This window comes from Scyliorhinus canicula, chromosome 20, assembly GCF_902713615.1.
Source record: "Scyliorhinus canicula chromosome 20, sScyCan1.1, whole genome shotgun sequence".
In the NCBI taxonomy this organism is placed as follows: domain Eukaryota; kingdom Metazoa; phylum Chordata; class Chondrichthyes; order Carcharhiniformes; family Scyliorhinidae; genus Scyliorhinus; species Scyliorhinus canicula.
Window position 1 is genome coordinate 91,252,307 of NC_052165.1, and position 14,146 is coordinate 91,266,452.

Here is a 14,146-nt window from a genome sequence, read left to right on the forward strand (position 1 = left end):
TCACTTCAATCGGCAATGGTTTTAATGATAGTCATGATCTATGACTGTAACCAATCAGAGAAGTACTATTGTACCCTGCTGAAAAGTCCAATCGTTGTCCTGGTTTGCTTCTGAAGGTAGAGGTCGGGTTTGACAAAGAGTCTATCAAGGAGATAATGGCCGGGATCTCCAATCCCGCTCCGGGTCAGAGAATCGGGAGGGGGGGGGGGGGGGGCGAGAATAGGGGCACGCCGATTCTCTGGTGCCAACGGGATCTCCGCAGCGCCTGTCGGGGGCTATTGAAAGCGCCCCCACCCCAGCGATTCTCCAGGCCTCAATGGGCAGAGTGCCCGCCGAGTTCCACCAGCATGGGTTACGGATGGTCCCACCCGGCGGGACCTCGGAGTTCTGGCTGCGGGGCTGTTCTGGTGGGGAGTGGGGGGGGGGGGGATCCAACTCCAGGGCGGGGGCGAGATCATCCACGGTGGCCATGCCCAAGATTGTGCGCTTACCAATCAGCGGGCAGGCTAGTTCCGTGGGGGGGGGGCTTTTTTCTTCACCGCCGGGCCCCAGCAGAGATCCACCGTATTGCCCGGGGGAGAGACGCGGAGACGGGAACCCACGCGCACGCGCTGACCCACGCTACCTGTGGTGGGCAGGCTGTTCTGCACCGGAGCAGTGGACACCACTCTCTTGCCGTACTAGCCCCCCCCCCCACGAAGGGGTGGATACCTGGCCACGTGAGGCCGGTTGGCGCTGGGGTGGCTCGTCGGTGTCAGAACCTGGCCGCGGGATTGGAGAACCCCGGCCTTGTTTCCATTAAAGGAATTCACATGTGAACACAGATCAGGCTGTACGAAGACATTGGAGAAATATAATATTCACAATCGGCACATCAAGTGGAATTCATAATTTTTCTAAAAAATCTTTTTATTGGCATTTTCAAATCGGTGTACGATACAGAAAAGTTTATCATTTGCTTCCCTTAAGTTCTATTTACATTTTGTCCTCATCACCACCCCCCCTCCCTTGGGTCGCACGTTCCTATAGTTTCCCCCCCCATCTTTATTTTTCTTTTCCCCCCTCCCTTTTCTTTCTAACTTTCTCGTTTCTCCATCTATTCATTGTTGCGAGTGCAATTAATAAATGGTGTTCAATTTATTTGCAGCCTTAGTTAGACCACACTGGGAGCCCTATGCACACTCCGGTCTCCGTGACCCTCGGTTAGACCACACTGGGAGCACTGTGCACAGCTCCGGTCTCCATATCCCTCAGTTAGACCACACTAGGAGCCCTATGCACACTCCGGTCTCCGTGACCCATAGTTAGACAACACTAGGAGCACTGTGCACAGTTCCGGTCTCCATATCCCTCGGTTAGACCACACTGGGAGCACTGTGCACAGTTCCGGTCTCCATATCCCTCGGTTAGACCACACTGGGAGCACTGTGCACAGTTCTGGTCTCCATATCCCTTGGTTAGACCACACTGGGAGCACTCTGCACAGTTCTGGTCTCCGTATCCCTCGGTTAGACCACACTGGGAGCACTGTGCACAGTTCCGGTCTCCATATCCCTCGGTTAGACCACACTGGGAACACTGTGCACAGTTCTGGTCTCCATAACCCTCGGTTAGACATCACTGGGAGCACTGCACAGTTCTGATCTCCATATCCCTCGGTTAGACCCACACTGGGAGCACTGTGCACAGTTCTGGTCTCCATATCCCTCGGTTAGACCACACTGGCAGCACTGTGCACAGTTCTGGTCTCCATATCCCTCAGTTAGACCACACTGGGAGCACTCTGCACAGTTCTGGTCTCCATAACCCTCGGTTAGACCACACTGGGAGCACTGTGCACAGTTCCGGTCTCCATATCCCTCGGTTAGACCACACTGGGAGCACTCTGCACAGTTCCGGTCTCCATATTCCTGTAGGCCCACCCTTGAAGCAACGTTCAAGTCATGATTTTATTAGGTGTAGAGCTAATCTACGTGCAGCAAAATATTTTAAGAATGGTTCCAGAAATGCGAGGTTGCCCCTATCATCATCCTTTCTGATTTTCTGCTGTTTGATTTGGGTCCAATTGACCACGTGTAGCCGAATGGGTGTGAAAACAGGAAGTGATGGCGGCCTAGCAGCGAGGAGTAGCCTTGTGATCAGAAAGTCAAGTCTTGTAAAGAAAACATATCACCGGCCTATTGATTGAGCAGCGCTTCCAATCCGAAATGCCGCGCCGCATAGTCAAAGCGGGTGATTTGGCAAATCCAGCGGTGTTGGGTGGTGCAGACATCATTGTTCCATTTGTTGGGGTGGAAACGCGCCCCCTTGGTGACGCATCGCTCCACTCCAGCATTGTTCGGCTCCCCCAGAGCCCAGTACCTGCGGGGGGGGGGGGGGGGGGGGGGGGGGAGAAAAAAAAGCAGCGAGTGAGGAACTCGGAAAGGATTCGCTAGCATGGGAATGGCAGAAGCCCTTTCCCGGAAGATTATACACCCCCTCCCCTCTACTTCCCAATGTGGTTTGTTTGCATCTCCTGGCGGGGGAGGACGATTGTCTCGTTCAGTGTGTAGTGGATGTAGAAATTTCCGATCTATTGTATTCTGTGTTTTTGTCGCAGTAAGGGTTAAAGGCCTGGATTAGTGCGTGACTGCTGTGGTCATGTTTTTGTAAAGTCCTGGTTTGAAAGCAAGCTGGGCTTTTTCAGTGACAAAGGTGCTATTAAAGCATCGTAAAAGTAAGATCATAATTACTCCAGCGGCGGAGTTTTTCTACCTGAAATTGGCCTCCTGGAATTTTGTTTATATCATGAGGTGTTCCCTGTGGAGGAGATAGTTAGAGACACTGTGTTTAGTTTGAGTAAGATGATGCAGTTAGTGGGAGGAACCTGGGCTGAAGTAGTCAGGTGTTGTTTCAGTTTTAAAAGTTCAGTTTTAAATTGGGATGTGAAGAGGCAAGAAGCTGTACTCTCCACACAGCGAGGGTTGGATCTGTCTGTGCACAGTTTCTTTCAAAACAGTTGTTAACATTTGACTGGCGATTGACCAGAAGTCACTGATTTCACAGAACCTCGTGACTGACCCTTTAACTAAGGGGAACAGCTGCTCCCCATCCCCCCTGTCCAGGCCCCTCATAATCCTGTCCACCTCGATCAGGTCGCCCCCTCAGTCTTCTCTGCTCCAGAGAAAACAGCCCCAGTCTATCCAACCTCTCTTCACAACTGAAACGTTCCATCCCAGGCAACATCCTGGTGATTCTCCTCTGCACCCCCAATCACATCTTTCCTATAATGTGGTGACCAGAATTGCACTCAGTACTCCAGCTGTGGCCTCACCAAAGTTCCAAACATCTCCAACATGACTCCCTGCTTTTGTAATCTATGGCTCGATTGATAAAGGCCAGTGTCCCATATGCCTTTTTTACTTCCTATGAAACAGTGATCGGAAGACAATCAGGTCAAGGTCCCTTTGTTCCTCAGAGCTCCCCCGTGTCAGGCCATTCATTGGATCTCAAGACGGGCAAGAATGTGCAAGCTGGATGCTGAAGGATCTCTCTCTCTCTCTCTCTCTCAAAATTGGGTATCTGAGTCATCTCTTTGCAGCGAGTAGGCCTGAGCCGGCTAACTGTATTTAAAAATGGATTTTGACTTGAGATGGGCTGGGGGGGGGGGGGGGGGGGGGGAGGGGGTTAGAGTGGAGATAACCGTACCCCAATCTGTGATTGGAATCGCTCCCGGAGCGAGGAATCCTTTTCTCACAGTCTCACAAATCAAATCAAATATTGGGGGTTCCCGTTTTGTCTCCTGGAAAATATTGGCGTCTGGTCTGGGTTCGAAGTAGGTGTGAGAGAATGACCACTTCGGCCAAAATCTCAGGAACACCGTTGCACCTTTGGGATATATTTTTCTGAAACATATTTTGGCCAAAGAAAATTCAGAAACCTGACCAAATTTACCAGCATGCTTTGCAAGGCCCAAAGTGTCACGGTGATGGGGGTAAATGTTGAATTCCATAAGGACGTGCTGAATATTTGAATATAGCCTACAGTTTCAAAGGTGGACATAAAGGATAAAGGCGGCTGAGGATGTACATTCTGTCATTGGCCAAATTGCTGGTCAGAGATACTAATAGAGAGAGGAGAGAGAGAGAAGAGAAAAGAGAGAGAGAGAGAGAGAGAGAGAGAGAGAGAGGAGGCTCAGTGGTTAACACAGTTGCTTCAGAGCTCCAGGGTCCCAGGTTCAATTTTTCACTGGGTCGCTGTCTGTGCGGAGTCTGCACATTCTCTCCGTGTCTGCGTGGGTTTCCTCCGGGTGCTCCGGTTTCCTCCCACAGTCCAAAGATGGGCAGGTTAAGTGGATTGGCCACGCTAAAATTTGCTTAGTGTCCACGTTAGGTGGGGTTACTGGGTTAGGTTGGATGAGTGAGCTTAAATGGGGTACTCTTTCCAAAGGCCAGTGCAGACTCAATGTGCTGAATGGCCTCCTTCAGCACTGCAGATTCTGTGATAGGAGAGAGAAAGAGAGAAAGAAAGATCGAGAGAAGGAGAGTGAAAGAGAGAGAGGGAGAGAGAGAGAGAGAGAGGAAAAGTAATTGCCATCTCATGTGGAGACAACGGGAGCAGATTATCATCTCAGTAGGAATGATCCTGCGGGGAATGGCCCAGACTGGATTGTGGACTTTCTCCTTCCAGGAACAAGCAAAAACTGGGATAAAGGCTAGGTGAACAGTCGGTGTGGGCTAGTTGCTGGGCAGACCAGCAACACGAAGGGGTAAGGCAGCACGCTGCCTCGGCAAGTTGGGCTGATAACAGCCTCTGCTGAAGGAAGCCAGGCAGCAAACCCACCGCTCAAAGGGACGTTCAAAGAGGGAGCCGGTTCATCCTCCACTGGGGGCATGACAGATATAGATATAGAACAGTACAGCACAGAACAGGCCCTTCGGCCCTCGATGTTGTGCCGAGCAATGATCACCCTACTTAAACCCACGTATTCACCCTATACCCGTAACCCAACAATCCCCCCATTAACCTTACACTACGGGCAATTTAGCATGGCCAATCCACCTAACCCGCACATCTTTGGACTGTGGGAGGAAACCGGAGCACCCGGAGGAAACCCACGCACACAGGGGGAGGACGTGCAGACTCCACACAGACAGTTACCCAGCCGGGAATCGAACCTGGGACCCTGGAGCTGTGAAGCATTGATGCTAACCACCATGCTACCGTGAGGCCCTCAGGTTTGGGGAACATTGCCCCACCACCCAGCCCCTCCCGGGGACTGGTCGTAGGCTATTTTCCGTCCGACCCCACCCCCAATGGAGGAACAAGAGTGAGGGGACTGAGACTCAGCAAAGTTTTCATGGCCCTGAATCATTCAGTCCTGGAGGTGAATTTTCCTGACGATAGAGAGAGAGAGAGAGAGTGAAGGTAAAGCAGACGAACGCACTGAAAAGCTGAGGGTCAGTCTTTTAGTGCCCCTCCCCGCTCGTAAATAACGGAGACGCGTGCGTACAATCAGGAGGGGGCGGGAGCAGGAAAATGCAGTCATCAAAACTGATTGTGGAATGAGATGAGGAAATAATTAATTGTGGCCCCAGGTCAGAGGCTGGGAATCCTGCGGAGAGTAACTCACCTCCTGCCCCCCTCCCTCACCCCCCAAAGCCTGTCCACCATCTACAAGGACACAAGTCAGGAGTGTGATGGGACCCTCTCCACTTGTCTGGATGGGTGCGGCTCCCAACAACACTCGAGAAGCTCCACACCATCCAGGACAAAGCAGCTCCCGCTCAATCGACACGCTAACCCCCACCTTCCACATCCGCTCCCTCCCCCACCGACGCACAGCGGCAGCCGTGTGTCCCGTCTACAAGATGCACGGCAGCCACTCGCCGAGGCTCCTTCGACAGCACCTTCCAAACCCACCACCTCTCCCACCGAGAGGGACAAGGGGCAGCAGAGGCACGGGGAACGCTCACTGCCGGCAAGTTCTTTTCCAATTAAGCGGCAACTTAGCCTGTCCAATCCACTTAACATCGCTGGGTTTTGGGGGGTGAGACCCACGCAGACATGGGGAAAATGTGCAAACTCCACACGGACAGTAAACCAGGGCTGGGATTCGAACCCGGGTCCTCAGCGCCGCAGTCCCAGTGCTAACCACTGCGCCACATGCCGCCTTCCACACACACACACACACACACACACCATCCTGACCGGGAAATACATCGACCGTTCCTTCACTGTCCCTGGGTCAGAATACTGGAACTCCCTCCCTGACAGCACAGTGGCTGTACCTACACCACACGGGACGGCATCGCCTCAAGATAGGGGATCAAACACCCGCATTTGAAGGAGAAATTAGGGATGGGAGTGAATCCTGGGTCCGGCCAAAATTTAAAGAAAAGCTCTCAGAATGTCGGACACATCAGAACGGGCTTTAACCCCATGGTTTAAACAAAGAACATCGAGCCCTATGTGATTTAACTCCAGGCACGGATATGGCCAGGAAGGTTGCCATTTATTTCCCATCCTTCTGCAACTACAGATGTTGGAGTGGGGTGACAGGGGGGTGAGGGAGTAGGCGGTGTGATATCTTGGACCGGATTGGCGCGACGGCTTGGCGGGTTCAGGTGGGCAGGTCACCCTGAAGCTACAGCCTGAAGCTAGGTTGAATGTGATTACAGTCACGTTCACTCGACACTGCAGGCCGGGAACGCAGCCTGGGTGTTTCCTGCCCTCACTGCAGGCCGGAAACGCAGCCTGGGTGTTTCCTGCTTCAGTGCAGGCCGGGAACACAGCCTGGGTGTTTCCTGCTTCAGTGCAGGCCGGGAACACAGCCTGGGTGATTCCTGCTTCATTGCAGGCCGGGAACGCAGCCTGGGTGATTCCTGCTTCATTGCAGGCCGGGAACGCAGCCTGGGTTTTTCCTGCCCTCACTGCAGGCCGGGAAAGCAGCCTAGGTTTTTCCTGCCCTCACTGGAGGCCGGGAACGCAGCCTGGGTTTTTACTACCCTCATTGCAGCCCAGGAATGCAGCCTGGATTTTTCCTGCCCTCACTGCAGGCTGGGAATGCAGCCTGGGTGTTTCCTGCCCTCACTGCAGGCCGGGAATGCAGCCTGGGTGTTTCCTACCCTCACTGCAGGCCGGGAATGCAGCCTGGGTGTTTCCTGCCCTCATTACAGGCCGGGAATGCAGCCTGGGTGTTTCTTGCCCTCACTGCAGGCCGGGAATGCAGCCTGGGTGTTTCCTGCCCTCACTGCAGGCCGGGAATGCAGCTTGGATTTTTCCTACCCTCATTGCAGGCCGGGAAAGCAGCCTGGGTGTTTCCTGCCCTCACTGCTGGCCGGGAATGCAGCCTGGATTTTCCTACCCTCCTTGCAGGCCGGGAATGCAGCCTGGTTGTTTCCTGCCCTCATTGCAGGCCAGGAATGCAGCCTGGATTTTTCCTACCCTCACTGGAGGCCAGAAATGCAGCCTTGGTGTTTCCTTCCCTTACTGCAGGCCGGGAATGCAGCCTGGGTTTTTCCTGCCCTCACTGCAGGCCGGGAATGCAGCCTGGGTGTTTCCTGCCCTCATTGCAGGCCAGGAATGCAGCCTGGATTTTCCTGCCCTCACTGCAGGCCAGGAATGCAGCCTGGGTTTTTCCTGCCCTCACTGCAGGCCAGGAATGCAGCCTGGGTTTTTCCTGCCCTCACTGCAGGCCGTTGGGAACTCACCCCGTCACTAACCGATCGCCATTCACCCAGCGGTAGACACCAAGTTCTTCCAGGTCAGTCAACCCGATCCATCGCTTCTCACGATCGTAATTCATTACATATTCCTGTGAAGAAAGCGAGAGGGTGAGAAAACCAAGCTGCCCACGGCTGGGGCCCTGCGTGCCTGGTACCGTCCTCAGCTGATCGCCAGGGAGAGCTCCCTTTTTAGATTCACAGGGGCGGGATGCTCTCAGCCCGGGGCTGGGCCGGAGAATTTCTGCAGCCGGCGGGAATCGCGCCACACCGACCCGATGCTGGCACATGTTCAACCCCGGGAGGGGCCTCCGATATGGCCTGGCCCGCGATCGGGGCCCACCGATCGGCGGGCTGGCCTCTCTGGCTGGGGGCCTCCTTTCTTCTGCACCATCCCGCGCAACATGGCGCAGTACTACCGGGGTCGGCGCGGAAGAAAGCAAGCCATTGAAGGAAGCCACTGCGCATGCGCGGATCCCGCTCCAGCGCTGTGCTGGCCCCTTGTAGGGGTCAGAATTGCTGATCCTGAGGCCGTGTTGACGCCGTTGAGAAACGCGACGTTTTTCCTGACGGCGTCGACACTTAGCCGCAGGATCACAGAATCCCACCCCCTGTATCTGGGGAGTTCTCTCTAACCCTCTCTCTCTCTCTCTCTCACACACACACTCCTGCATCTGGGGAGGTCTCTCTAACCCTCTCTCTCTCTCTCACACACACTCCTGTATCTGGGGAGGTCTCTCTAACCCTCTCTCTCTCTCTCTCTCACACACACTCCTGTATCTGGGGAGGTCTCTCTAACCCTCTCTCTCTCTCTCACACACACTCCTGTGTCTGGGGAGGTCTCTCTAACCCTCTCTCTCTCTCACACACTCCTGTATCTGGGGAGGTCTCTCTAACCCTCTCTCTCTCTCTCTCTCTCTCTCTCTCACACACACTCCTGTATCTGGGGTGGTCTCTCTAACGCTCTCTCTCTCACACACACACTCCTGTATCTGGGGAGGTCTCTCTAACCCCCCCTCTCTCTCTCTCACACACACTCCTGTGTCTGGGGAGGTCTCTCTAACCCTCTCTCTCTCTCACACACTCCTGTATCTGGGGAGGTCTCTCTAACCCTGTCTCTCTCTCTCTCACACACTCCTGTATCTGGGGAGGTCTCTCTAACCCTCCCTCTCTCTCTCACACACAGTCCTGTATCTGGGGACGTCTCTCTAACCCTCTCTCTCTCTCTCTCTCTCTCTCTCACACACTCCTGTATCTGGGGAGGTCTCTCTCTCTCTCTCTCACACACACTCCTGTATCTGGGGAGGTCTCTCTAACCCTCTCTCTCCCTCTCTCTCACACACACACTCCTGTATCTGGGAGGTCTCTCTAACCCTCTCTCTCTCTCACACACTCCTGTATCTGGGGAGGTCTCTCTAACCCTCTCTCTCTCCTCTATCTCTCACACACACTCCTGTATCTGGGGAGGTCTCTCTCTCTCTCTCTCACACACACTCCTGTATCTGGGGAGGTCTCTCTAACCCTCTCTCTCTCTCTTTCTCTCTCTGACACACGCCTGTATCTAGGGAGGTCTCTCTCTCTCTCTCTCTCACACACACTCCTGTATCTGGGGAGGTCTCTCTAACCCTCTCTCTCTCTCTCTCTCTCTCTCTCACACACTCCTGTATCTGGGGAGGTCTCTCTAACCCTCTCTCTCTCTCTTTCTCTCTCTGACACACGCCTGTATCTGGGAGGTTTCTCTCCAACCCCCCCCCCCCCCCACCCCCAACCCCTCATGCCTGAAGAGGGGGCTGGAATTTGCCTCCCTCACCCAGGGTGTTGTAAGATGCCGTACGGTGCCCCTACCTGTTGCCCTAGGCTGGACAGTATGGCGAGGGTGGCGTTATTGAGCACGCAGGATCTGTTGGCATTGTGCCAACCGCCACTCTCCGTGGAGAAGCGGTAGCAGGTGTTGTTGAAGTCTTGCCAGTCACGCGGGCACTTGATGACGGTGGCATCTGTAATCAGGGCGAAGGAGAAGATGGGTTTGACCTCAATGGTGGTCCAATGTGACTCTCTGCAGGAACTTCCATCTCCCGCCCGCCGTCAGCTGCTATCTCTGCCCCAAAGGGTCTTCGCAAACTAAACTAACCCCTGCCCTCAATCAAGCCCCCCCACCCACCCATCGCCTCAAACAGCCCCATCGCCTCAAACCCTCTCAACTCCCTAAACCCAGGCTCTTAACCCATCCTCCATATTTAACCCTTCGAGCCCCAGTATCATACGGACAGGCTGGATGGCATTTGAGAAGAGGAGGTCCTTTCAGCCGAGATTGGCTGGCCCAGGACACGGTGGTGGTTCAGGAGGTGAGGTTTTGTGGGGTCAAGGGTAGTCGGGGGTGGGGGGGGGGGGGGGGGGGGCGGTGAGCTGCGATTCTCTGACCTGCGCAGATATTCAGATACCCCACTCAATACCAGACCCACAAACCTTCGCCCCCTTCAATAATGGATCGAAGGATGCCCGATCTGCATTCCAACACCGTGAAGCTTCCATTCTCCACCTTCATTGAAGCCTACTCGTGACAATAAGCAATTTTCATTTCATTTGAAGATATACAAACAAACCTCTGACACATACCGGCAACCACAGCGTTGAACATCTCCCGGACTCGAGCCAACGTTTGGACACGCACTTGCTCCATTCGGCTCCGGTCGGCGCCTGGACTACGGAGCCTCTGCTCCAATTGGCCATATTCCATGCGGAGGAGACTGTACCTTTGCTGCAGTTGGTTATAGTCTCGGTCTAAAGGTCAGAGGGTGAAGTTCGAGGTCAGGGCTCATGCTCAGCTGTTACCGCCCAGAATTACAGCGGGGACGAGGTGGTGGACGGTTTGGGAAATGGCGGAAAACTCACAGATTCCTCACACTTGGAAAAAATCTCCAATTCCCCCACTCCCTCACTCAACCTCCAACCCCCTCACTCCCTTACTCAACCTCCAATTCCTTCACTCCCTCACTCAACCTCCAACTCTCTCACTCCCTCAGTCAACCTCCAATTCCCTCACTCCCTCACTCAACTTCCAATTCGCTCACTCCCTCACTCAACCTCCAACTCCCTCACTCCCTTACTCAACCTCCAACTGCCTCACTCCCTCACTTAACCTCCAACTCCCACACTCCCTTACTCAACCTCCAACTCCCTCACTCCCTCACTCAACCTCGAACTCCCTCACTCCCTCACTCAACCTCCAACTCCCTCACTCCCTCACTCAACCTCCAACTCCCTCACTCAACCTCCAACTCCCTCACTCCCTTACTCAACCTCCAACTCCCTCACTCCCTCAGTCAACCTCCAACTCCCTCACTCCTTTACTCAACCTCCAATTCCTTCACTCCCTCACTCAACCTCCAACTCTCTCACTCCCTTGGTCAACCTCCAACTCCCTCACTCCCATACTCAACCTCCAATTCCACCATTCCCTCAGTCAACCTCCAACTCCCTCACTCCCTCACCCACCCTCCAACTCACTCACTCCCTCACTCAACCTCCAATTCCCTCACTCCCTCAGTCAACCTCCAAAACCCTCACCCACCCTCCAATTCCCTCAGCCACCTCCCTCACTCCCTCACGCAACCTCCAATTCCCTCACTCCCTCACTCAACCTCCAATTCCCTCACTCCCTTACTCAACCTCCAATTCCTTCACTCCCTTACTCAACCTCCAACTCTCTCACTCCCTCAGTCAACCTCCAACTCCCTCACTCCCTTACTCAACCTCCAATTCCACCACTCCCTCAGTCAACCTCCAACTCCCTCACTCCCTCACCCACCCTCCAACTCACTCACTCCCTCACTCAACCTCCAATTCCCTCACTCCCTCAGTCAACCTCCAAAACCCTCACACACCCTCCAATTCCATCAGCCACCTCCCTCACTCCCTCACTCAACCTCCAATGCCCTCACTCCCTCACTCAAACTCCAATTCCACCACTCCCTCAGTCAACCTCCAACTCCCTCACTCCCTCACCCACCCTCCAACTCCCTCACTCCCACACTCAACCTCCAATTCTACCACTCCCTCAGTCAACCTCCAACTCCCTCACTCCCTCACCCACCCTCCAACTCCCTCACTCCCTCACTCAACCTCCAATTCCACCACTCCCTCACTCAACCTCCAATTCCCTCACTCCCTCAGTCAACATCCAAAACCCTCACCCACCCTCCAATTCCCTCAGCCACCTCCCTCACTCCCTCACCCAACCTCCAATTCCCTCACACCCTCACTCAACGACCAACTCCCTCACTCCCTTACTCAACCTCCAATTCCCTCACTCCCTCAGTCAAATTCCAACTCCTCCTTCCCTCACCCACCCTCCAACTCCCTCAGTCCCTCACTCAAGCTCCAACTCACTCACTCCCTCACTCAACCACCAATTCCCTCACTCCCTCAGTCACCCACCAAAACCCTCACCCACACTCCAATTCCCTCACTCAGCCACCCTCACTCCCTCACTCAACCTCCAATTCCCTCACTTCCTCAGTCAAAATCCAAAACCCTCACCCACCCTCCAATTCCCTCACTCAGCCACCCTCACTCCCTTACTCAACCTCCAATTCCCTCTCTCCCTCACTCAACCTCCAATTCCCTCACTCCCTTACTCAACCTCCAATTCCCTCACTCCCTCAGTCAACCTCCAACTCCCTCACTCCCTCACCCACCCTCCAACTCCCTCACTCCCTCAGTCAAACTCCAACTCCTCCATACCTTACTCAACCTCCAATTTCCTCCCTCACTCAACCACCAACTCCCTCACGCCCTCACTCAACATCCAACACTCTCACTCACCCTCCAACTCCATCACTCCCTCACTCAAACTCCAACTCCCTCATTCCCCCACTCACCCTCCAATTCCCTCACTCCACCTCCAACTCCCTTACTCCCTGACTAAACCTCCAATTCCCTCACTCCCTCAGTCAACCTCCAACTCCTTCATTCCCCTCACCCTCCAACTCCCTCACTCCCTGATTCAACCTCCAATTCCCTCACTCCCTCAGTCAACCTCATTCCCCCACTCACCCTCCAAATCACTCACTCCCTCACTCAAACTCTAATTCCCTCACTCCCTCAGTCAACCTCCAAAACACTCACCCACCCTCCAATTCCCTCAGCCACCTCCCTCACTCTCTCACTCAAACTCCAACTCCCTCATTCCCCCACTCACCCTCCAATTCCCTCACTCCACCTCCAACTCCCTTACTCCCTGACTTGGAACCTCCAATTCCCTCACTCCCTCACCCACCCTCCATTTCCCGCAGTCTCTCATCCACCCTCCGAAATCAGCACCGAGGGAGTGCTGCAATGTCAGAGGGTCAGTACTGAGGGAGTGCCGCACTGTCAGAGGGTCAGTACTGAGGGAGTGCCAGACTGTCAGAGGGTCAGTACTGAGGGAGCGTCGCACTGTCAGAGGGTCAGTGCTGAGGGAATGCCGCACTGTCAGAGGGTCAGTACTGAGGGAGTGCCGCACTGTCGGAGGGTCAGTACTGAGGGAGTGCCGCACTGTCAGAGGGTCAGTACTGAGGGATTCCTGCACTGTCAGAGCGTCAGTACTGAGGGAGTGCCGCACTGTCAGAGGGTCAGTACTGAGGGAGTGCCGCACTGTCAGAGGGTCAGTACTGAGGGAGTGCCGCACTGTCAGAGGGTCAGTACTGAGGGAGTGCCGCACTGTCAGAGGGTCCATACTGAGGGAGTGCCGCACTGTCAGAGGGTCAGTACTGAGGGAGTGCCGCACTGTCAGAGGGTCAGTACCGAGGGAGTGCCGCACTGTCAGAGGGTCAGTACCGAGGGAGTGCCGCACTGTCAGAGAGTTAGTGCTGAGGGAGTTTTGCACTGTCAGAGGGTCAGTACTGAGGGAGTGCTGCACTGTCAGAGGGTCAGTACTGAGGGAGTGCTGCACTGTCAGAGGATCAGTACTGAGGGAGTGCCGCACTGTCAGAGGGTCAGTACTGAGGGAGTGCAGCACTGTCAGAGGGTCAGTACTGAGGGAGTGCTGCACTGTCAGAGGGTCAGTACTGAGGGAGTGCTGCACTGTCAGAGGGTCAGTACTGAGGGAGTGCCGCACTGTCAGAGGGTCAGTACTGAGGGAGTGCCGCACTGTCAGAGGGTCAGTACTGAGGGAGTGCCGCACTGTCAGAGGGTCAGTACTGAGGGAGTGCCGCACTGTCAGAGGGTCAGTACTGAGGGAGTGCATCACTGTCAGAGGGTCAGTACTGAGGGAGTGCCGCACTGTCAGAGGGTCAGTACTGAGGGAGTGCTGCACTGTCAGAGGGTCAGTACTGAGAGAGTGCTGCACTGTCAGAGGGTCAGTACTGAGGGAGTGCTGCACTGTCAGAGGGTCAGTACTGAGGGAGTGCTACACTGTCAGAGGGTCAGTACTGAGGGAGTGCCGCACTGTCAGAGGGTCCATA

General features: G+C 54.6%; 1 protein-coding gene across 1 annotated transcript in view; it reads right to left on the reverse strand.

Moving 5' to 3' along the window:
* Nucleotides 1-1,826: 1,826 nt before the first annotated feature.
* Nucleotides 1,827-14,146, reverse strand: part of LOC119955329 (C-type lectin domain family 4 member M-like) — a 37,627-nt gene continuing 25,307 nt past the window's right edge. The window contains exons 3-6 of the mRNA XM_038781436.1: nucleotides 10,320-10,484; nucleotides 9,549-9,700; nucleotides 7,692-7,795; nucleotides 1,827-2,361 (exon numbers count right to left, since the gene is read on the reverse strand). Coding sequence (XP_038637364.1) covers nucleotides 2,178-2,361; nucleotides 7,692-7,795; nucleotides 9,549-9,700; nucleotides 10,320-10,440 — 561 coding nt within the window. The 5' untranslated portion in view covers nucleotides 10,441-10,484 and the 3' untranslated portion in view covers nucleotides 1,827-2,177. The remainder of the gene's footprint in view (nucleotides 2,362-7,691; nucleotides 7,796-9,548; nucleotides 9,701-10,319; nucleotides 10,485-14,146) is intronic.